We start from the raw sequence: 15660 nt of genomic DNA, 5'->3' as shown, positions 1-15660 counted from the left end.
GCGCGTCTGGCCTCTATCGGTTCCCATCCCTCCACTCCCATGACAGTGTGGGGTTTCTGTGTTCTCCTGTTCACTCAGGTGGGCCACCCAGCCCTCCTGACAGTGAATTCGCTGTTGCTTTTCAACTTCTTACTTTTCTTGTTTCCACTCCTTTTGGTTTTTTTTTTTTTTTCCCCTCTTGTGCCATTAATAGTTTTGTCCTGTTGTAATTTTCTTCCCTAACTTTTCCCAACAGGAAATTGACAATTTTGAAATGATTTATAATTGCTAGAGGGGAATAAAACATTTATGCTGGATGGAAAGTTTTGACCTAAGCACAAACCGATATTTAGGGAACAGATATGATTTGGGCGTCGTTTAGCCCAGTGAAGTATATTTAATTTTTTTTTCCACTTGAGAATTTAAGTCACAGCGTCCAAGCCTCACAAAGCAGAGTTTCCAGTGCTTTCTCTAGAGGTTTCTAAACCTTTAGTTACCCAGCAGGCTCCTGTTTGTGACTGTAAAGAAGTTGCTCTGATCCCCAGTTGTGGTTAGGGACTGCACACCCGCTCAAGCTCTGAGGATCGGGCTTTTCAGAGCCACTGTTGCTTTTAGATGGGTCAGACGACGCTTTGAGATTCATCAGTCGATTCCTGCTCTCCTTTTCTGCTCCCAGATAGTTTAACTACATGAATGTCAATTCCATTCTTGTTGCACCTGAAAATTCCCATAGCCTTTGGATAGTGTTACGACTTGACTTGGAGAGTAGGACCATGGTTTTGGCAGTGAACTTCTGTGGCCCTCTGGCCTTCGAGTGTTCAGAAGACGCTGAGCACAGACTCAGGGCTGCACTGCTCCCAGCCAGTGGTGATGCTGTACGTGCTTTCCAAAGACTAAAATGACAGCGTTGGCTAGCTGTCAGAGGAGCCATTTTTTTATAAAATAGAAAAACGGAAAGATATTTTGTTCTTATGGGAAACAAAGAATCGCTTTGGGCAAAGACCTGTAAAGTAATAAAGTTAGAAAAGTGTCACATTTTAGTCAGCGGACATATTGTTTCTACTTGTCTGGATAGAGCTGGTGCGAAAAATTAAGAATATTGAATCAGCTGTCACTTAATATTTGCCACGTACCAGAGTTTGAATTTTTTGCATGAGCGATTCCAGTTTTTCTACAACTTTTTCAAGGCAGGTGGTGTAATACCATTGTTGGAGTTGGGGATCTGGGGAAGAGGTCAAGCAGTGCGTGTAGGAACGGCAGCCCGTGTCACAGGTCCGGGGGCGGTATCTTTTTTTTTTTTTTTTTAAGAGTTTGTTTATTTATTTGACAGACAGAGATCACAAGTAGGCAGAGAGGCAGGCAGAGAGAGAGGGAAGCAGGCTCCCTGCCGAGTAGAAAGCCCAATGTGGGGCTCTATCCCAGGTCCCTGGGACCATGACCTGAACCTAAGGCAAAGGCTTTAACCCACTGAGCCACCCAGGCGCCCCCCGAGGGTGATATTTTAATCACTGTGCTTTTTAGGAGCTTACCTAACAAAATCTAATGTTATATAACCACTCACCGATTTGCCTGGGTCCATTTTCCAATAGAGGAGTTTTTTCTGACATTTTATTTTGAAAAATTTTCAATCATGTAGAAAAGTTGGAGGAAACACACAGTGAACATTCATATGCCCACCATCCAGATTATACCATTTGTAGCATTCTGCAATATTTGCATTCCCATATATCCATCCATCTCTTATTTCGCCTTTTTTTGGGATGACTTGTAACTTTTGGATACCAGCACCCTTTATTCCTACACACTTCAGCGTGATACAGTTAGCTGTAGTTCACAGTCATTTTTGGAGATTGGCATCCTGTAAGTTTCACAGATCTGGAGTGTCCTACTTGTTGAGTTTTGAGATCTTCATACGTTTGGGTGGCCCAGGCCCCATCAAGACAGAGAGCGTCCTTTTTCACCCTGGAGTGTACCCCCATACCTCTGCCGGTCCGCACCACCCCTCCTGCAGGCAACCACAGTTTTGATTGTTTATACCATAGATTAATCTTGCCTGTTCTAGAACTTCTGCAGATGGAATCAGAGAGTCTGTACTCGTTCAGCTCTGGCTTCTTTCACTTAGCCTGTTCGTGTCCTTGTTCATGCTGTTGCGTGGATGAGTCATTTGTTCCTTTTTGTTCCATGGGCGGCCCCACAAATTCTCCCATCCTCCTTGGGGTGGACACCTCGGCTACTTAACGGTGCTCATGGTTACAAATAAGGCTGCTGTGGCGCCATGGGATGGTGGATTCTGACCGAGAACGTCACTGTAGCCGCAGAATTGAAAACTTGGCTCCAGACTCCCGTGCACAGAATTCCCCTGTCCGTCATGGGCTGGGCAGTGTGATGACCGCGGTGCAAATCACTCTAGCTCCCCAAATTGGAAATTTATTGAAGAACCAGCATCATCTTTGAAGGAGAAACATCTAGATGCTTATTTTAAAATAAACAAGGAATATACTTTCTAAACATGAATTATTTTCTAATTATATTAAAATTGTAGACCTGGAGAAGCATCTTGTTAGGTGGCAGAGGAGAGCGGACGGAGCTTTGAACTCAGGGACATTCTTGTGGTCTGGTTTCAAAACAGAAGTGCAGTTTTTCTTGTATATACTTTCTGCTGTGTGCTACTGGTATTCTAGCCAGTGTTTTCTTTATATATCCAAACGGTCCATTCAAAATGCTTCTACTTTATGGAAACTTGTGTGGGGCTTGAAAGCAAGCCCATGACTTCTTAACTATGTGGGAGAACTGACAGTGGGCGAGTCCCAGGCAGCCCCTGAGGGCCCTGTGTGGGTCCCAATGACAATGAGGAAGGCACCTGCCCGCGGAGCCTGCCGGGGCTGGCACTTAGCCGGTGTCTGCTGTGTAAGTCTGTTGCTTTGGGTACATGTTTCCCACAGGCCTGCCCGGTGATCATTGCTCACTCACTCCTCCTCCAGCAAGCAAGTGCAAAGTGTCCAGAGCAGGCTCAGTATACTCTGTGAAAACACAAAGATAAATGACGGTCTCCCTCGAAGGAGTTTCTAAGCAGGTTGTCATTCTCTTAATGCATGTTCTAGTTCTCACAGAAATAAAACTCTGATGACCGCATGAAGGCAAAAGGTAGATCTTACCAGGGCTTTTTCTTTCTCTTTTTTTGCCTTGAAAAAAGAATTCATCATTTCAAAGAAGACATGATATCTGTAACCATCAAGTAGCTAAATAAAATAAAAAATGCCTAGTCACATAGGAATCAGGGGAAGACAAAAGACTACATATACCCACCAAATGGACAAAAATGGAAAAGTCTGACCATGCCATGTACAGGAGAATTGTGACTATGAATTAGTATCATTTAGGGAGAAAAACTTGACAGTATCTGGCCCATGTGAAGACACACAGACCTGGTGACCTGGCAAGGCCATTTCTAATTATTTGCCTTGCAAAAACTTTCACATATGTGCTAAGGAGCGATGTTTGGGAGAGATGAGCCCAGTCGCCTTTGTAAAAGCACAATAGAATCTGTATTTAAACACAGGAACATGAACAAATTATGTTGTCATCCAGTGAACTACTGCACTCTAATTAGAGTGAGTGAATCAAAGAACATTTGTCAACATAGACGAATCTCAAAAACTACATTGAAAGACACAAGGTAGTTATGGGAGGGTATTACAGGGTGATTGGTTCATTTAAAGCTTCAGCTACATGTGGTCTATCACGTGGGTTTTACGGATACGTACACGTATGTGAAGGTACACGGGACGAGTTGACGAACACCACGTTCAGGAGCAGGGCTGTTTGTGTGGCTGGAAAACAGGGTGCTTCCAGGACGCGTCCAAGAGGTCTGCACCGTGTTCCGTTAAAGACGGGCAACAGTAGCTAAGAGATGCTTTTCCACGGCTCCCCAGCTCTGTGGCCTGGGACAGGTCTTCACCTGCCGTCCCTCAGCTCCTCCACCTGCAGACTGAGGACACACGGGAGCTTTCCTCACGGGCCGCTTCTGAGCTTCAGAATGAACCAACACACGTTAAAGCCCCGAGAATATACCCGACACTCAATACACGTCAGCAGTTGTGACGCTTAGCTGCCGTCCGGGGCTCCTTGCTGCTCTCAACTCGTGCATGTGCGCTTGGCCAGAGCTGGGGGGTGGGGGTGCAGATGCATGTGTTGTCTTGGTCAGTGAGGGGGGGCAAGCGTGGTTACTGGGGAAGGGGTGAGGGAAGCCTTAGGTGGGGCAGAGGCAGAAGTGGAGAAGACAGAATCCACAGAAAGTGATGAAGGGATCGACTTAGGGTTATGGAGTGGATTCTTCAGTTGATTGATTTAATCTGTTCCAACCTCTGAAATTCCCCCAAATGCAAGTTACCCTCTGCTTGGCAGAGCTAACGCTGTCCACCTTGGGCACCAGCAGCTCTACTCAGAGCTTACACGGTAAATTACCTGTTTGCTCTCGCAACAAGGCATTCGGATTAGGTCCTGAGGTGGGTCTGAATTGACAGAGGAAGGACCCAAGCTGAGGAGAGAGGAAGTAACTTGTCCAGGGCCTGTGAGTGAGTGACACGACTCTAATGCCGACCGCAGAGCCCAAGCTCTTGAACTTGGTTAACGGAGTGCTTTCCACGTACATTTCCTTGTTTTGTTTGGAGCGGTCAGAGCAATACTTGGAGGCAAATTGTTTCCTGGACTTGCAGCCATGCCTTCGAGGAGCCGGTGAGAGGAGGTCACAGAGCCAGAATGGTGGCCTGGGTCAAAAAGATGCATCCTAGAGATCATTCCTAGGAGCCAGCAAGTGGCGAGTGACTGACTTAACTTTTCATTGTTTCACTTTTTAGACCTCCCAGATCACAGCAGAGAACATTGGAAGTGAGTTACCTCCAAGTGCCACTCGATTTAGGCTCGATATGCTGAAAAACAAAGCAAAGAGATCTCTAACAGAGTCTTTAGAAAGTATTTTATCCCGGGTAAGTAGCATAATTTCTCCTAATCTAAGTTAAAATCTCTTTTTAAGAGAACATAAGATTCAGTTCCTTGCCTTTAAAAAAATATATTTCCTTTGAAGAAATCTCTACACTCATCGTGGGGCTCACCCTCATGACCCTGAGAGCAGGAGTCACGTGCTCTCCCAGTGGGGCCAGCCGGGCGCCCTCATTTCTCTGCTTCTGTGCCGTCAGTGTTTGTCATAAAGTACAGAAGCGTAAAAACCTTTTTAATGTCTTCTCTGTCTTAGAGCAACGTTACCCACACTTCAGTTTTTAACTTGGCTTAGGTTAAAAGAAATTCTCTTACAAAGCCTGGTATTGACCAGTCTCTGTGAAGAGCACAGATTAGATGTAGTAAAGCATGGGTCCCCTCGTCCCTAAGTGCCACCAAGCACAGCTTCAAAAGCCATTCACCGTCGGCCATGGCTGGCACGTGTCTAGGCCTCTCTGCAGCTGGCCAGTGAACTGTGGTGCTCAGGTCAAGTGCTTCCCACCTCCTGTTTTTATAAATAAAGTTTTGGAAACAGAGCTATATGCATTCATTTGCCTCTATTCTTAGTGTGCTTTTGTGCAGAGCTGAGTAGTTGCCACAGACCGTATGGGCCCCAGAGCCTGGGAGATTTAGTATCTGGCCCTTCACGGGCATGTTTGTAGACTGCATTCTGCAGGAAGAGTGAAGGAAACATAGGTTTCCTTAGGAAACCGATCTAGGAGCTCCCTAAGAAATTTCGTGCTCTGTCCTCCCCACCCCAGCGGGTGGAGATGACCTTTGACGGCATGTCTAAGAAATCAGAGTTTGATTTTCTTTGAAAGTTTCACGTCTTTCTGGAGCTTGAAATATCTTACAGGGTTTCTTTGTTTTTATTTTTTTCTTTAATTTTATGATATACTCCATTTGAACCATGCTTAATTTTGTTCTAGTTGAATTTTATTTTGTTTGAAGGTGTTTCTCAGAATTTTGCAACATCCTTAGAGATAATTAATGACAGTCCATGTACAAAACCAGGTGGCCACCTTTGAGAGCTCCTGAGCAGGTAGAACGTTGTTTGAGTGTCCTGTTGCTGCCGGGCGGTGACAGCTTGGGACTCGGGAGAGAGGTGTTGAGCCTGCCTGCTTTAGCACTTGCTTTTCTTCAGAGACAGATTGTCTCTCCTTCCTGCCCGTCATCCCTGCCAAATGACTCATTTGCATGGTGCTCAGGAACATTTAGGTGGTTTCGCTATTAAAAAAAAAACAAACAAAACAAACAAACAGAAATGTTGATTATCTTTTTCTTTTTTTCTTTTTAAGGATTTTTTTTATTTATTTGAGAAAGAGGGAGAGAGAACATGAGAGGGGACAATGTCAGAGGGAGAAGCAGACTCCTCATGGAGCTGGGAGCCCGATGCGGGACTCGATCCCTGGACTCTGGGATCATGACCTGAGCTGAAAGCAGTGGCTTAACCCACTGAACCACTCAGGCGCCCAGAAATGTGGATTATCTTAATGTACATATGTGCTCTGCACCTTTTCTCAGTAGATCCATTTTCCCCGAGACTGTTTAAATAGACCAAGCTGCTTCTAGCTGACACCTTTGCAGTAGCCTAGGGGATCCTAACTTGACTGCTTTCCTTTCTGTAGGGTAGCAAAGCCAGAGGCCTCCAGGAACCCTCTGCCAGTCTGGATCTGGACAGCTCCACATCTAGCACTTTAAGGAACACGAGCAAAGTAAGCACATTTCCCTCTCTGTGACCCCTGAGGAAGTCAGGAACATTTAGGTGGTTTCGCTATTCTGCTCATCTGCTCATCTGCTACCTGCACAGCTTACAAAAGGACCCCAGGGAGCCCCGCGTCGTTCGCCATGACAAGTTTGGTGCCTGAGAATCCTTGGCGCAGGGGGAGGGGTCTTGCAATTCTGTGACTGAAAAGTCTCACGTCACGAAGCAGTGGCCCTTCCATAAACAAAGAAGCACGGTCACAGTTTGAGATCCCTGAGAGCCTGGGAGGTCATTTATCACAAAACAGCTAATGGGCTTCTTGGCCAGTATGAAAAACAATTGAAATTAGGAAAATCTCCAAAGTGGGTTTGTGAATTGCATGAAGTTTGCAGCTTGAATACTTTGACACTTCGGCTGGCTCTATGATCGTGATTAAATATTACTGATCTTATGAATAAGACAACTAAGCTTCGCCCCTTGGGTCTCTTCCCAAGCACTGCTTCATGGTAACGAGCAAGCCAGTGGTTCTCTTTGGTAACAAACCTGTGTCCGTGTCCTTGTTTCTTGCTTTCTAGACATTTAAGCAGCCTCAACTTTTTTTAGCCACCAGGAAGTGAGTTTGGGGTATGTGCTGGGGGGGGGCCAGCTTTCCTGCTGCTACCAAAGCCACTTCAGACGCACCAGAGACGGAGGCTGTGGGGAGCTGTCTCTTGACCACACAGCTCCGAAGTTCTCCTGAGTTTCCTCCTGGGCGTGTGGCTTCCAGAGTGCTTAGACCATGGCCAACAGTGAGAAACTTATTTAACACTGTGACACGATCACACACACACACACACACACGTGCACACTCACGTCCAGAATTAAAATCGCCCCAAACAGTATTTACCGTAAACAGCCTGTGACACACACTGTTCTCTTTGGTTCTTTTTAATTTTAAAAATGTTCGTGGCAGACCAAGAAGATTGTTCCTACCACCTGCAGTGGACCCCTTGAGAGATAAATTGCCTTGGAAGGGGCAATTTAAGTTCTCAGGCCTACTGTTAATGGGATTCCAGCAAAAATCCAGCCTCTGGCTCAGGAGGCTGGGGGCGGGGCGGGGGGGCTGGAATGCTGCATTTGTGACAAGCTCCAGGGTGGCGTGGGTGCTCTGGGTTTATGGACCTTCTCTGGGGGGGGGAAGGCTCTAGATACCAGTCCTCTGAAAAGGATTTTCTGTGTTAAAATCTAGTGGGAAGGAGTGTCATCTGACCTCTGTCCACCATATTACTGGTTCTACCGTACAGTTTACTTCACATTTGGAAACAGTTTATGGTTTAATAGATGAATGGGACAAAGCCTCTATCCTCAGGAGCTCACCTGGGATGTGAGACTCCAATGGCAGCAGCATCAGAGTATGGACGGAACCCTGAGAGTTAGACTAAGAGATGGTGGGAGCGTAGCTGTCTCAGGAGCACAAGGGGAAGGGTGGTTATTTTGGATCAGTGGAACCAGAGAAAGCACGGGAATGGGGCAATGGTGCTTTTGAATTAAATTGTAAAAGCTAGGCATTGTACCCGTGGGAGTTGACAGGGAAGAGGCTTTCCAGATCTTTGCAAATAAAGATACTGTGAAGAAGTTCGTGTCACTCAAGTGACTTTTCCAGGAAGTCTTATTGCTTGTTTTGTATTCTTCTCCAAAGCACAGATCTAGGAAAATACACGAAGCTTGAATTTGTATAATCTTAAGAGAAGCGCAACTTTCAGAAGCTACCTGTTTGTATTGTGTGTGGGAGTATCTTTTTTTTTTTTTTTTAAAGATTTTATTTATATTTCAGAGAGATCACAAGTAGGCAGAGAGGCAGGCAGAGAGCCCGACTTGGGGCTTGATCCCAGCACCCTGAGATTATAACCTGAGCCGAAGGCAGAGGCAGAGGCTTTTCCACTGAAGCCACCCAGGAGCCCCTTTATGTGTATTTCTTTACACATCATTACTTTTTTTTTATCCTGAGATTGAGAAACTGTTGTAAAAATAAGCTATTTCACATAATTGGATCTCTACCAGTAGATTGATCATCTAATTGTGGAGGAACATCCAAGTGGCCCTTTTAAGTGTAAGATTAAGGATTGATTCTTTCTTGTAATTTGGAAGGAAGTTAGTAAGAGTTGAGATGAACAGGTTTGCATAATGGAGATTGTTTGCTGTGATATACGGTCTTAGACAAAATTTTAAATCCTTAAAGGGTCTTTGGAACTACAGAGTCTTGAAGAATGAAAAATTTCAGCTATGTTTAAAGGTAATTAATATTTTGTAGTATGTTGGGAATTAAATTTTCCTAATTCCTATCAAACTAAATGTATATAATCTCTCCCTTCAATAAACGTATATTTCTAAAAATTAAAATCCTTAATACATATCATTTGAAAGGCATTCAACCATATAGCAAATGAACAGATAGAATTTAGATTCTTCAATCCATCATTTGATGCATTCATTTCATTTTACTCTTTCCATGTTGATTTATTTATCCCCTCTAGCAGGTTCATCGGGGCAAGCTGATACACTTCCCCCTGCCCCCTATTTTATGGTCTTTGATTGGAGAAGAGTATATTGGCCACCAGCCATGTCCTGGGCACAGTGCTAAGCATAGAATTGCCCGAGTATTAGTTCATCTCTTTGAAAAAGCGTACATCCGAAAGACACTGGTATTATTGTTATGCTTCTCAACGAATGTTGGGGTTACCCCTCAGTAGCTTCATTGAGTACCTGATACAGTAACTTATATTTGTGTAACATTTTACAGTGCACTTTCACTTGGATTATCTTGCCTAATTCTTGAAACGCCGTGTGAGATACACTTTCTCTCTTCCTTGTACAGTTGAGAAAATTGGGATACAGAAAAAAGTTAAACGATTGGCCGTAAGTTCTGGCAATAAGTGCCTAAAGGGAGATTCTTCATTTACTAAGAATAATATAGGATATAGTTTTTAGCCTCAGGATCACCAAGTTAAATTTCAGCATTAGATCAAAGTCAGAGAGCCTTAAGAATGTGGCCAGAACATGTGTGAACACACTTGGCAGAGATAAAGAATTTCTTGATTGGTGTGAAGGGTGCAGACAAGCTCTGCGGGTTCAAAGCACCGTAGAGCTTTTACAGGGAGAAGTGGCTGTGCGCGGCTTACCTACAAAGGCTCTGTCCACCCCCTGGGCTGTGGGCAGGTTTCCCCCTCTGGCCAGCAACCCAGCGTTTGGTCTCTAAGCAGGCACTTACTGGGCCTTCATGTCCTTGGGTTGTCGGTGGCCTCTAGGTGGCATTATGATCAGATGTGCTTACGCATCAGAATGTTTTCCTGCCCCTGGGAGGAGATTCCTGGGATACGCCTGACCTGCTGTCCCTCTGCCGCCAGGAGCCGTCTGTGTGTGACAGAGAGGCCTTGCCCACACCTGAGAGCTCCTTCAGGCTCCTCGGCTCCTCGGAGGACCTGTCCAGTGACCCGGAGAGCCACCCCGCAGAAGAGCCCGCCCCTTTGTCACCCCGCCAGAGCTTCCGAAGGCGCGCCAACACCCTGAGCCACTTGCCTGTGGAGTGCCAGGAGCCTCCGGAACCGGCTCAGGGGTCTCCAGGGGTCTCCCAAAGGAAACTTCTGAGGTACCACTCTGTGAGCACAGAGACTCCTCGGGACCGGAAGTAAGATTTGTTTAAAAATGCGACTCTGTTGTGTACATAGCTGGGGCACATCCGTTAGCCACCAGGTATGGGCCGCCCAGGTATCGTGGGGTGACAGACTTGAATCAGGGTGTACCGAGGGCTCACGAGCTAACACTCGAAGGTGAGTTCTACTCCTCCCGTAGGAATTCTGTCGACATAAGACGCTTGATACTTGTCCAGGAGCCGGCACAAGCATCAGGAGGAAGCAGGTGGGAAGTGGCCCTCAAAGGGGTTAGGAATCCTGTGGACAGTGTGCGAGGTGGGCGTGCTGGAACCTAGCTGCCGGCTTTGGGGCCGGGTGGCAGAGGGGCGAGCTGGCGAGGAGTCCTTGGCAGACCCGGGACCCTTTTCTGCTGGAACGGAGATGCAGCATCCTGTCCCCAATGGAGCGCTAGCGGCGACCTGGCTGCCTCTGCTGCCTGCGTGGCCCGGGGTCCCAGGGCTGGCTCAGTCCTGAGCTGTTGTGACCCGGGTACATCTGCTTCTCTGGGTAACCAAACCAGCATGGATGCTGCCTGAAATTTCCTGCAGTTTGAGAATTCTGGGGTCTGGCTACCTGGATTTACTTATTGTAATAATTTGGCTCGAATCAGCAGTTGGAATTTCCTGGTTGTAGAGATGGGTAATCTGCAGGGGAGCAGATCATCTCTGGGCTCTTTCTGGGGTCCCTTGGCAATTAACTGGACCCTAAGCAGTCACGGAGTTATCCTTAAAAATAACTTCAAAAATCTTTTAAAATTCCTCAGGGTATAAATATACAGGCCACGCCTGTGTAGAGTTGCTGTCTTCCTGGGACTGACATGTGTCAGTAGGGGTCGTGCACGGATCATGCAGAGTCTGGATGGAGGTTCTGGCCAGGTTTTGAGTGAAGAAATGAAACCACCTGAAGGACATAGCAGAGCCTCTCCGCTGGTTTCCAGTCAGCCATGGAAAATAATTATGATGGTTTTCAAGAAATTGGCTGCATAACCATGACCCCAAGGCAGAACACATGCCGGGAGCTAGTGTTTAATATATGACCTCTCAGAGACAACAGTGTAAGGCGTTATGGAGTTCTTGCCGTGTTTTTCAAGCCCTGCATACCCATGCTGCCTTTCCGCCTCTCTGCCATGTCCCCAGCCCTCTGTTTCGAGCATTTTCTGTGACCGTGGATGCACTCCTATCTAGAGATTCCCAGTTCTCTTGCTTGGCCCGCAGTTTCACAGAAGCAGAGGCGGTAGGAAAGGGGTATCCCTGACAGTACATTTCCCTGCTCGCCAAGAGTGCAGCTTCCTAATGGACCTCGCTGGACCATCACACTGGGGTGGGGAGGGTGAAAAAATGACCATGTCCCTTCCTCCCTCCCTCCTTAGCATACCTGTTTTGCTTTTTGCTTCCTTATGAACTCTTTCCTCATTTATGCACAAGAAATGAAACCTTGAGTTCAAGGCAGGTCATTGTTTACTTTAAAGAGAAATGTATTTTAAAAACTACGGATTTTGTTTTGCTTTCCTTTGCTTTTGGTTTAAGTAAAAAACAAAAAGAAAGTGCTGTCAGTTTCTAAAAAGGGAAAGGAGGAAAAAGCACTGTTGGGTGTGTATATGCGTGAGAAATGGTCAAGAATGACTTTCCACCCTACTTTTTTTTTTAACTGAAAACTACCTTTGCCAATGAGACAGTGGATACGGAAGAGAAGTGAAGAGCCCTCCTCTGACTATGACAGCTGCTGTTGAAATAAGCGGACAGCAGCCCAGCCTGCTCTGGCCTGTTTCCTCTGCGTCCCCAGTCTGCATCCCCCCTCGGGGGGCCTCCTTGGCTCCCCCCTCTCCCCGCTAATCGCCCTGCCTTCTCTCTAATTGCTATTTAGTGTGAATCATCCAGCTGTGGGCGAGTCTAAAAGTTGCTCAGGTCAGTCTTCAGCTCCTGCTCCTCCGTCTCGTCTTAACCCCTCCGCCTCCTCGCCCAATTTTTTTAAGTACCTAAAACATAGCTCAAGTGGAGAACCAAGTGGGAATGCCGTGCCGAAGAGGTGAGCACACTCACGCGGCAAGTTCAGTGTCGTTTGTCTTCTTGGGAAGTTTGCACAGAGAGGATGTGCTGCATGGCGGGAGAGAACCCAGGGCAACCGCGCGTGTATGTGTGTGTGTGTGTTCTTGTCTGATTTTGGTTTTACTATTTTCAGTCTATCATCTGAACTGACTTGATTTACTATTAATTTTACTATCGATTAATCACTCTTGCCAGGTCTTCATGTCAAGCCATTTCATACATATTTTCACATATCTCTGCCTGTTGTACGCACGTGCCTACACACACATGCACACACAATTTAACAAGAACTGTGTTTGATCTTATACACTGCGATTTGTGCCAAATCAAAAATGTCCTCATGAATTTAGGAAAATTATTTTTTTCCAGTTTGAAAGGAAAAGTCATTTTGGAAGATGGACTGATTTTTTGTTAGGTTTTTATTTTTTTCTGGTGAGAATGCTTAACATGAGATCTACACCCTTAACACACTGTTAAAGTGCATAGCACAGTCTTGCTAACCGTGGGCACAGTGTCACACAGATGATGTCTGGAGCTTGTTATGTTGCATGACTGAATGGACTGATGTTTTTGAATTAGTTCATTGACTCCATTCATTTAAGATAGAATTTTATTGACTGAACGTAGAAGTTAAATCTCATTTGTAAACTTTCTAATTTCTGACTTGGTTTAACTTTATTAGAGTAAGAACTAAAGTGTTTATTTTAAAGCTTATATTTTATACTTTTTGTGTTTGTGTTTCTTTATCCTGAACTCTCTTCTCAAACTCTCAGCATCTCCTACCGTAATGCCCTGCGGAAAAAACTTCATTCTTCTTCCTCTGTGCCAAATTTTCTTAAATTTCTGGCTCCTGTAGATGAAAATAACACCTCTGACTTTATGAACACAAAAAGGTAGGGTTTAATTTAGACATATCAAGCCTGAGTAGAAGTGTTGAATTGTTGATATATACAGGGATTTTTCAGCTGTTTTTTTATGACACTCAAAAAATCATTTTAGCTAAATCGACTCATATCTTCTTTCTTATACTTTCCTATTGAATATAGTTCTTTTGTTCCCCAGGTTTGACTAGGAGTAGTTTATTAATGTGGTGTTTTCAGAAGATTCAAGAAAGTCTTAAGCAGTTCTCTAAGTGGTAATAGTGTTTCTGGAGAGTGAGCATATGGTTCTGGTGAATTAGTCAGGATGTCTGACCTGTAAGCCAAGGTGATCCGTAGTTGTGGGTGTGTACGCGGGTGTAAGTTTCATAGGCTTTCCCAAGTCCTGCGAATAGGAAGAAGAATCACTAATTAGACTATATTTATGTTATGTGTTGATAAATATACTTTATTTTGTAGTTTAAAAAATACGGATATTAAAATAGTTGTCATCAAGCAAATGACTGTGAATTATTGCCTTGAAGGTTCTGTGTAATCTAACTTTTTTCATTTTTATGGCCACCTGTGGAGATGCAGACCTATGCTGAGAAAATACTCCCACACTCGGGTTGGGGGAGATGGAGACCCTGCTGCCAGCACCCCCTTTAGACAGTTCCTCTTTCCTGAAGTGGGGCCAGGATCTTCATGTGATCTTCTTGTGATCTTCATGAAAAGTGTCCTATAAGAAAGCAATCCCTTAGGAGTGTTAAGTCACTGTGGGCTTGATTCAACTTTCAGGATTATCTGATTATGTTCTCTTATACAAAGATAATTTATAATGTGTTTTGTTTAAAAACAAAAGGTCAAGCTAAAATACCTGATTACATCTCCTCATCACTCATGAGTCCGTCATTTTGTGCTTTCAGTGACTTTGACTCCAAAGCTAACCACCTTGGCGATGGCAGCAGGACCCCCGTGAAGACACGGAGACACTCGTGGAGGCAGCAGATTTTCCTCCGAGTGGCCACCCCACAGAAAGCCTGCGACTCTCCCAGCAGATATGAAGGTACCATACGCTCTGGAGATGAACCTGTGAGATTGTGGTATGAGGAACAGCAGTGTTAGGTGAAGGAAAAGATGAAATGAGATTTCAGGTCATTTCACCCCTGATTTTAAAGCTTCCTAGGTAAGAAGCTCAAATGACCGTGCCTATTGCTGTTTCCAGAGAGATCCTCAAATTCCAGGGATGCATGTAAGAGAACCCAGCAGCCTGCAGCCCCTCAAGTGAAAGACGGCGCCTCCGCCGAGCTCTTGGGACTGCTCTCCCACGTGTGTGTGGGAATGCGCAGGGGCTGCTTCCCCTCCCGCTCGCTCCCAAGCCCTGCTACCTGCCCCTGCAATCTGAGTGTGGGTTTGCTCTCTACCTCAGCGCAGTGGGCTTGTGGAGGGTGCCCAGGTCCCAGCGCTCCGGTTACACCTGTCATATCCCCTGCCGTGTCTGCTGCTGGCCCTCGGTGTGCTGTCACAGGAGGATCATCTTGTGCCCTCGCATCCTGCTTGTGTCTCCCAGATTCAGATTATGCCCTCAGGTCTTATCTTTGGGCCTTCGTGTGTGGAGTCACAATGTAAAAAATGAGTTTAAATGTAGTTCTAAGCTTAAGATTTGTCTCTGCCCAGTGGTAACCTAAATTTTCAGCAACAGGTATTTCTTTTCCCTAATGCTCTTTAATCAGAAAGCTTTTTTTTTTTTTTTTTTTTGGTAAGGAGAAGCAAAGCAGGGCACCTGGGTGGCTCAGTTGTTTATGGGTCTGCCTTCAGCTCAGGATTTGATCCCAGGGTTCTGGGATCGAGTCCCATGTTGGGCTTCTTGCTCTGCAAGGAGCCTGCTTCTCCCTCTGCCTCTCTGCCCTGCTCGTGATCGATCTCTCTCTCTCTCTCTCTCTCTCCTCTCGCTCTCTCTCTCTCTACACACACACACACACACACACACACACACACACTCAAATACAATCTAAAAAAGCAAAAGCAAAGCAAAATAGTAGATCTCTCAAAGATTCCTTGAGTAGTTCTCTGGTTGTGTGTAGCACAGATTCATTCTTGTTCCTTGGCATACTTCTGGGCTGGAGTTAAGCAGCAGCTCAGATGACCCTGAGACTTTGCAGAGTATGTTTGGTGTGGCTGCCCCACATGGGGGACTCCTACACCCTCCTCGTGCTCCTCACCCTCTGCCCGTTTCCTGCTTCTCTCTTTCGCCCTCTCCTTTCCACTTCCTCGCCCAGAGCTCTTTTTTTTTAAATTTTTTTAAAAAGATTTTTATTTATTTATTTGACAGAGACACAGTGAGAGAGGAAACAGAAGCAGGGGGAGTGGGAGGAGGTGGAGCAGACTTCCCACCAAGCAGGGAGCCCAAT

At 45.6% G+C, this 15660-nt stretch overlaps 1 protein-coding gene across 5 annotated transcripts in view; it reads left to right on the top strand.

Moving 5' to 3' along the window:
- The window catches only part of TBC1D1 (TBC1 domain family member 1), a 226828-nt gene that overhangs the window by 128201 nt on the left and 82967 nt on the right, over window positions 1–15660 (top strand). For 4 of the 5 annotated variants that reach the window (XM_059163710.1, XM_059163737.1, XM_059163726.1 and 1 more), the window contains 6 exons: window positions 4836–4964; window positions 6603–6689; window positions 10063–10343; window positions 12211–12372; window positions 13166–13285; window positions 14176–14315. In XM_059163710.1, the coding sequence (XP_059019693.1) occupies window positions 4836–4964; window positions 6603–6689; window positions 10063–10343; window positions 12211–12372; window positions 13166–13285; window positions 14176–14315 (919 nt within the window). The remainder of the gene's footprint in view (window positions 1–4835; window positions 4965–6602; window positions 6690–10062; window positions 10344–12210; window positions 12373–13165; window positions 13286–14175; window positions 14316–15660) is intronic. The other variant, XM_059163716.1, reaches the window with a different exon arrangement.

The sequence above is a fragment of the Mustela lutreola genome, chromosome 1 (assembly GCF_030435805.1).
Source record: "Mustela lutreola isolate mMusLut2 chromosome 1, mMusLut2.pri, whole genome shotgun sequence".
Lineage (NCBI taxonomy): Eukaryota > Metazoa > Chordata > Mammalia > Carnivora > Mustelidae > Mustela > Mustela lutreola.
This window is presented reverse-complemented; position numbering and strand designations above follow the sequence as displayed.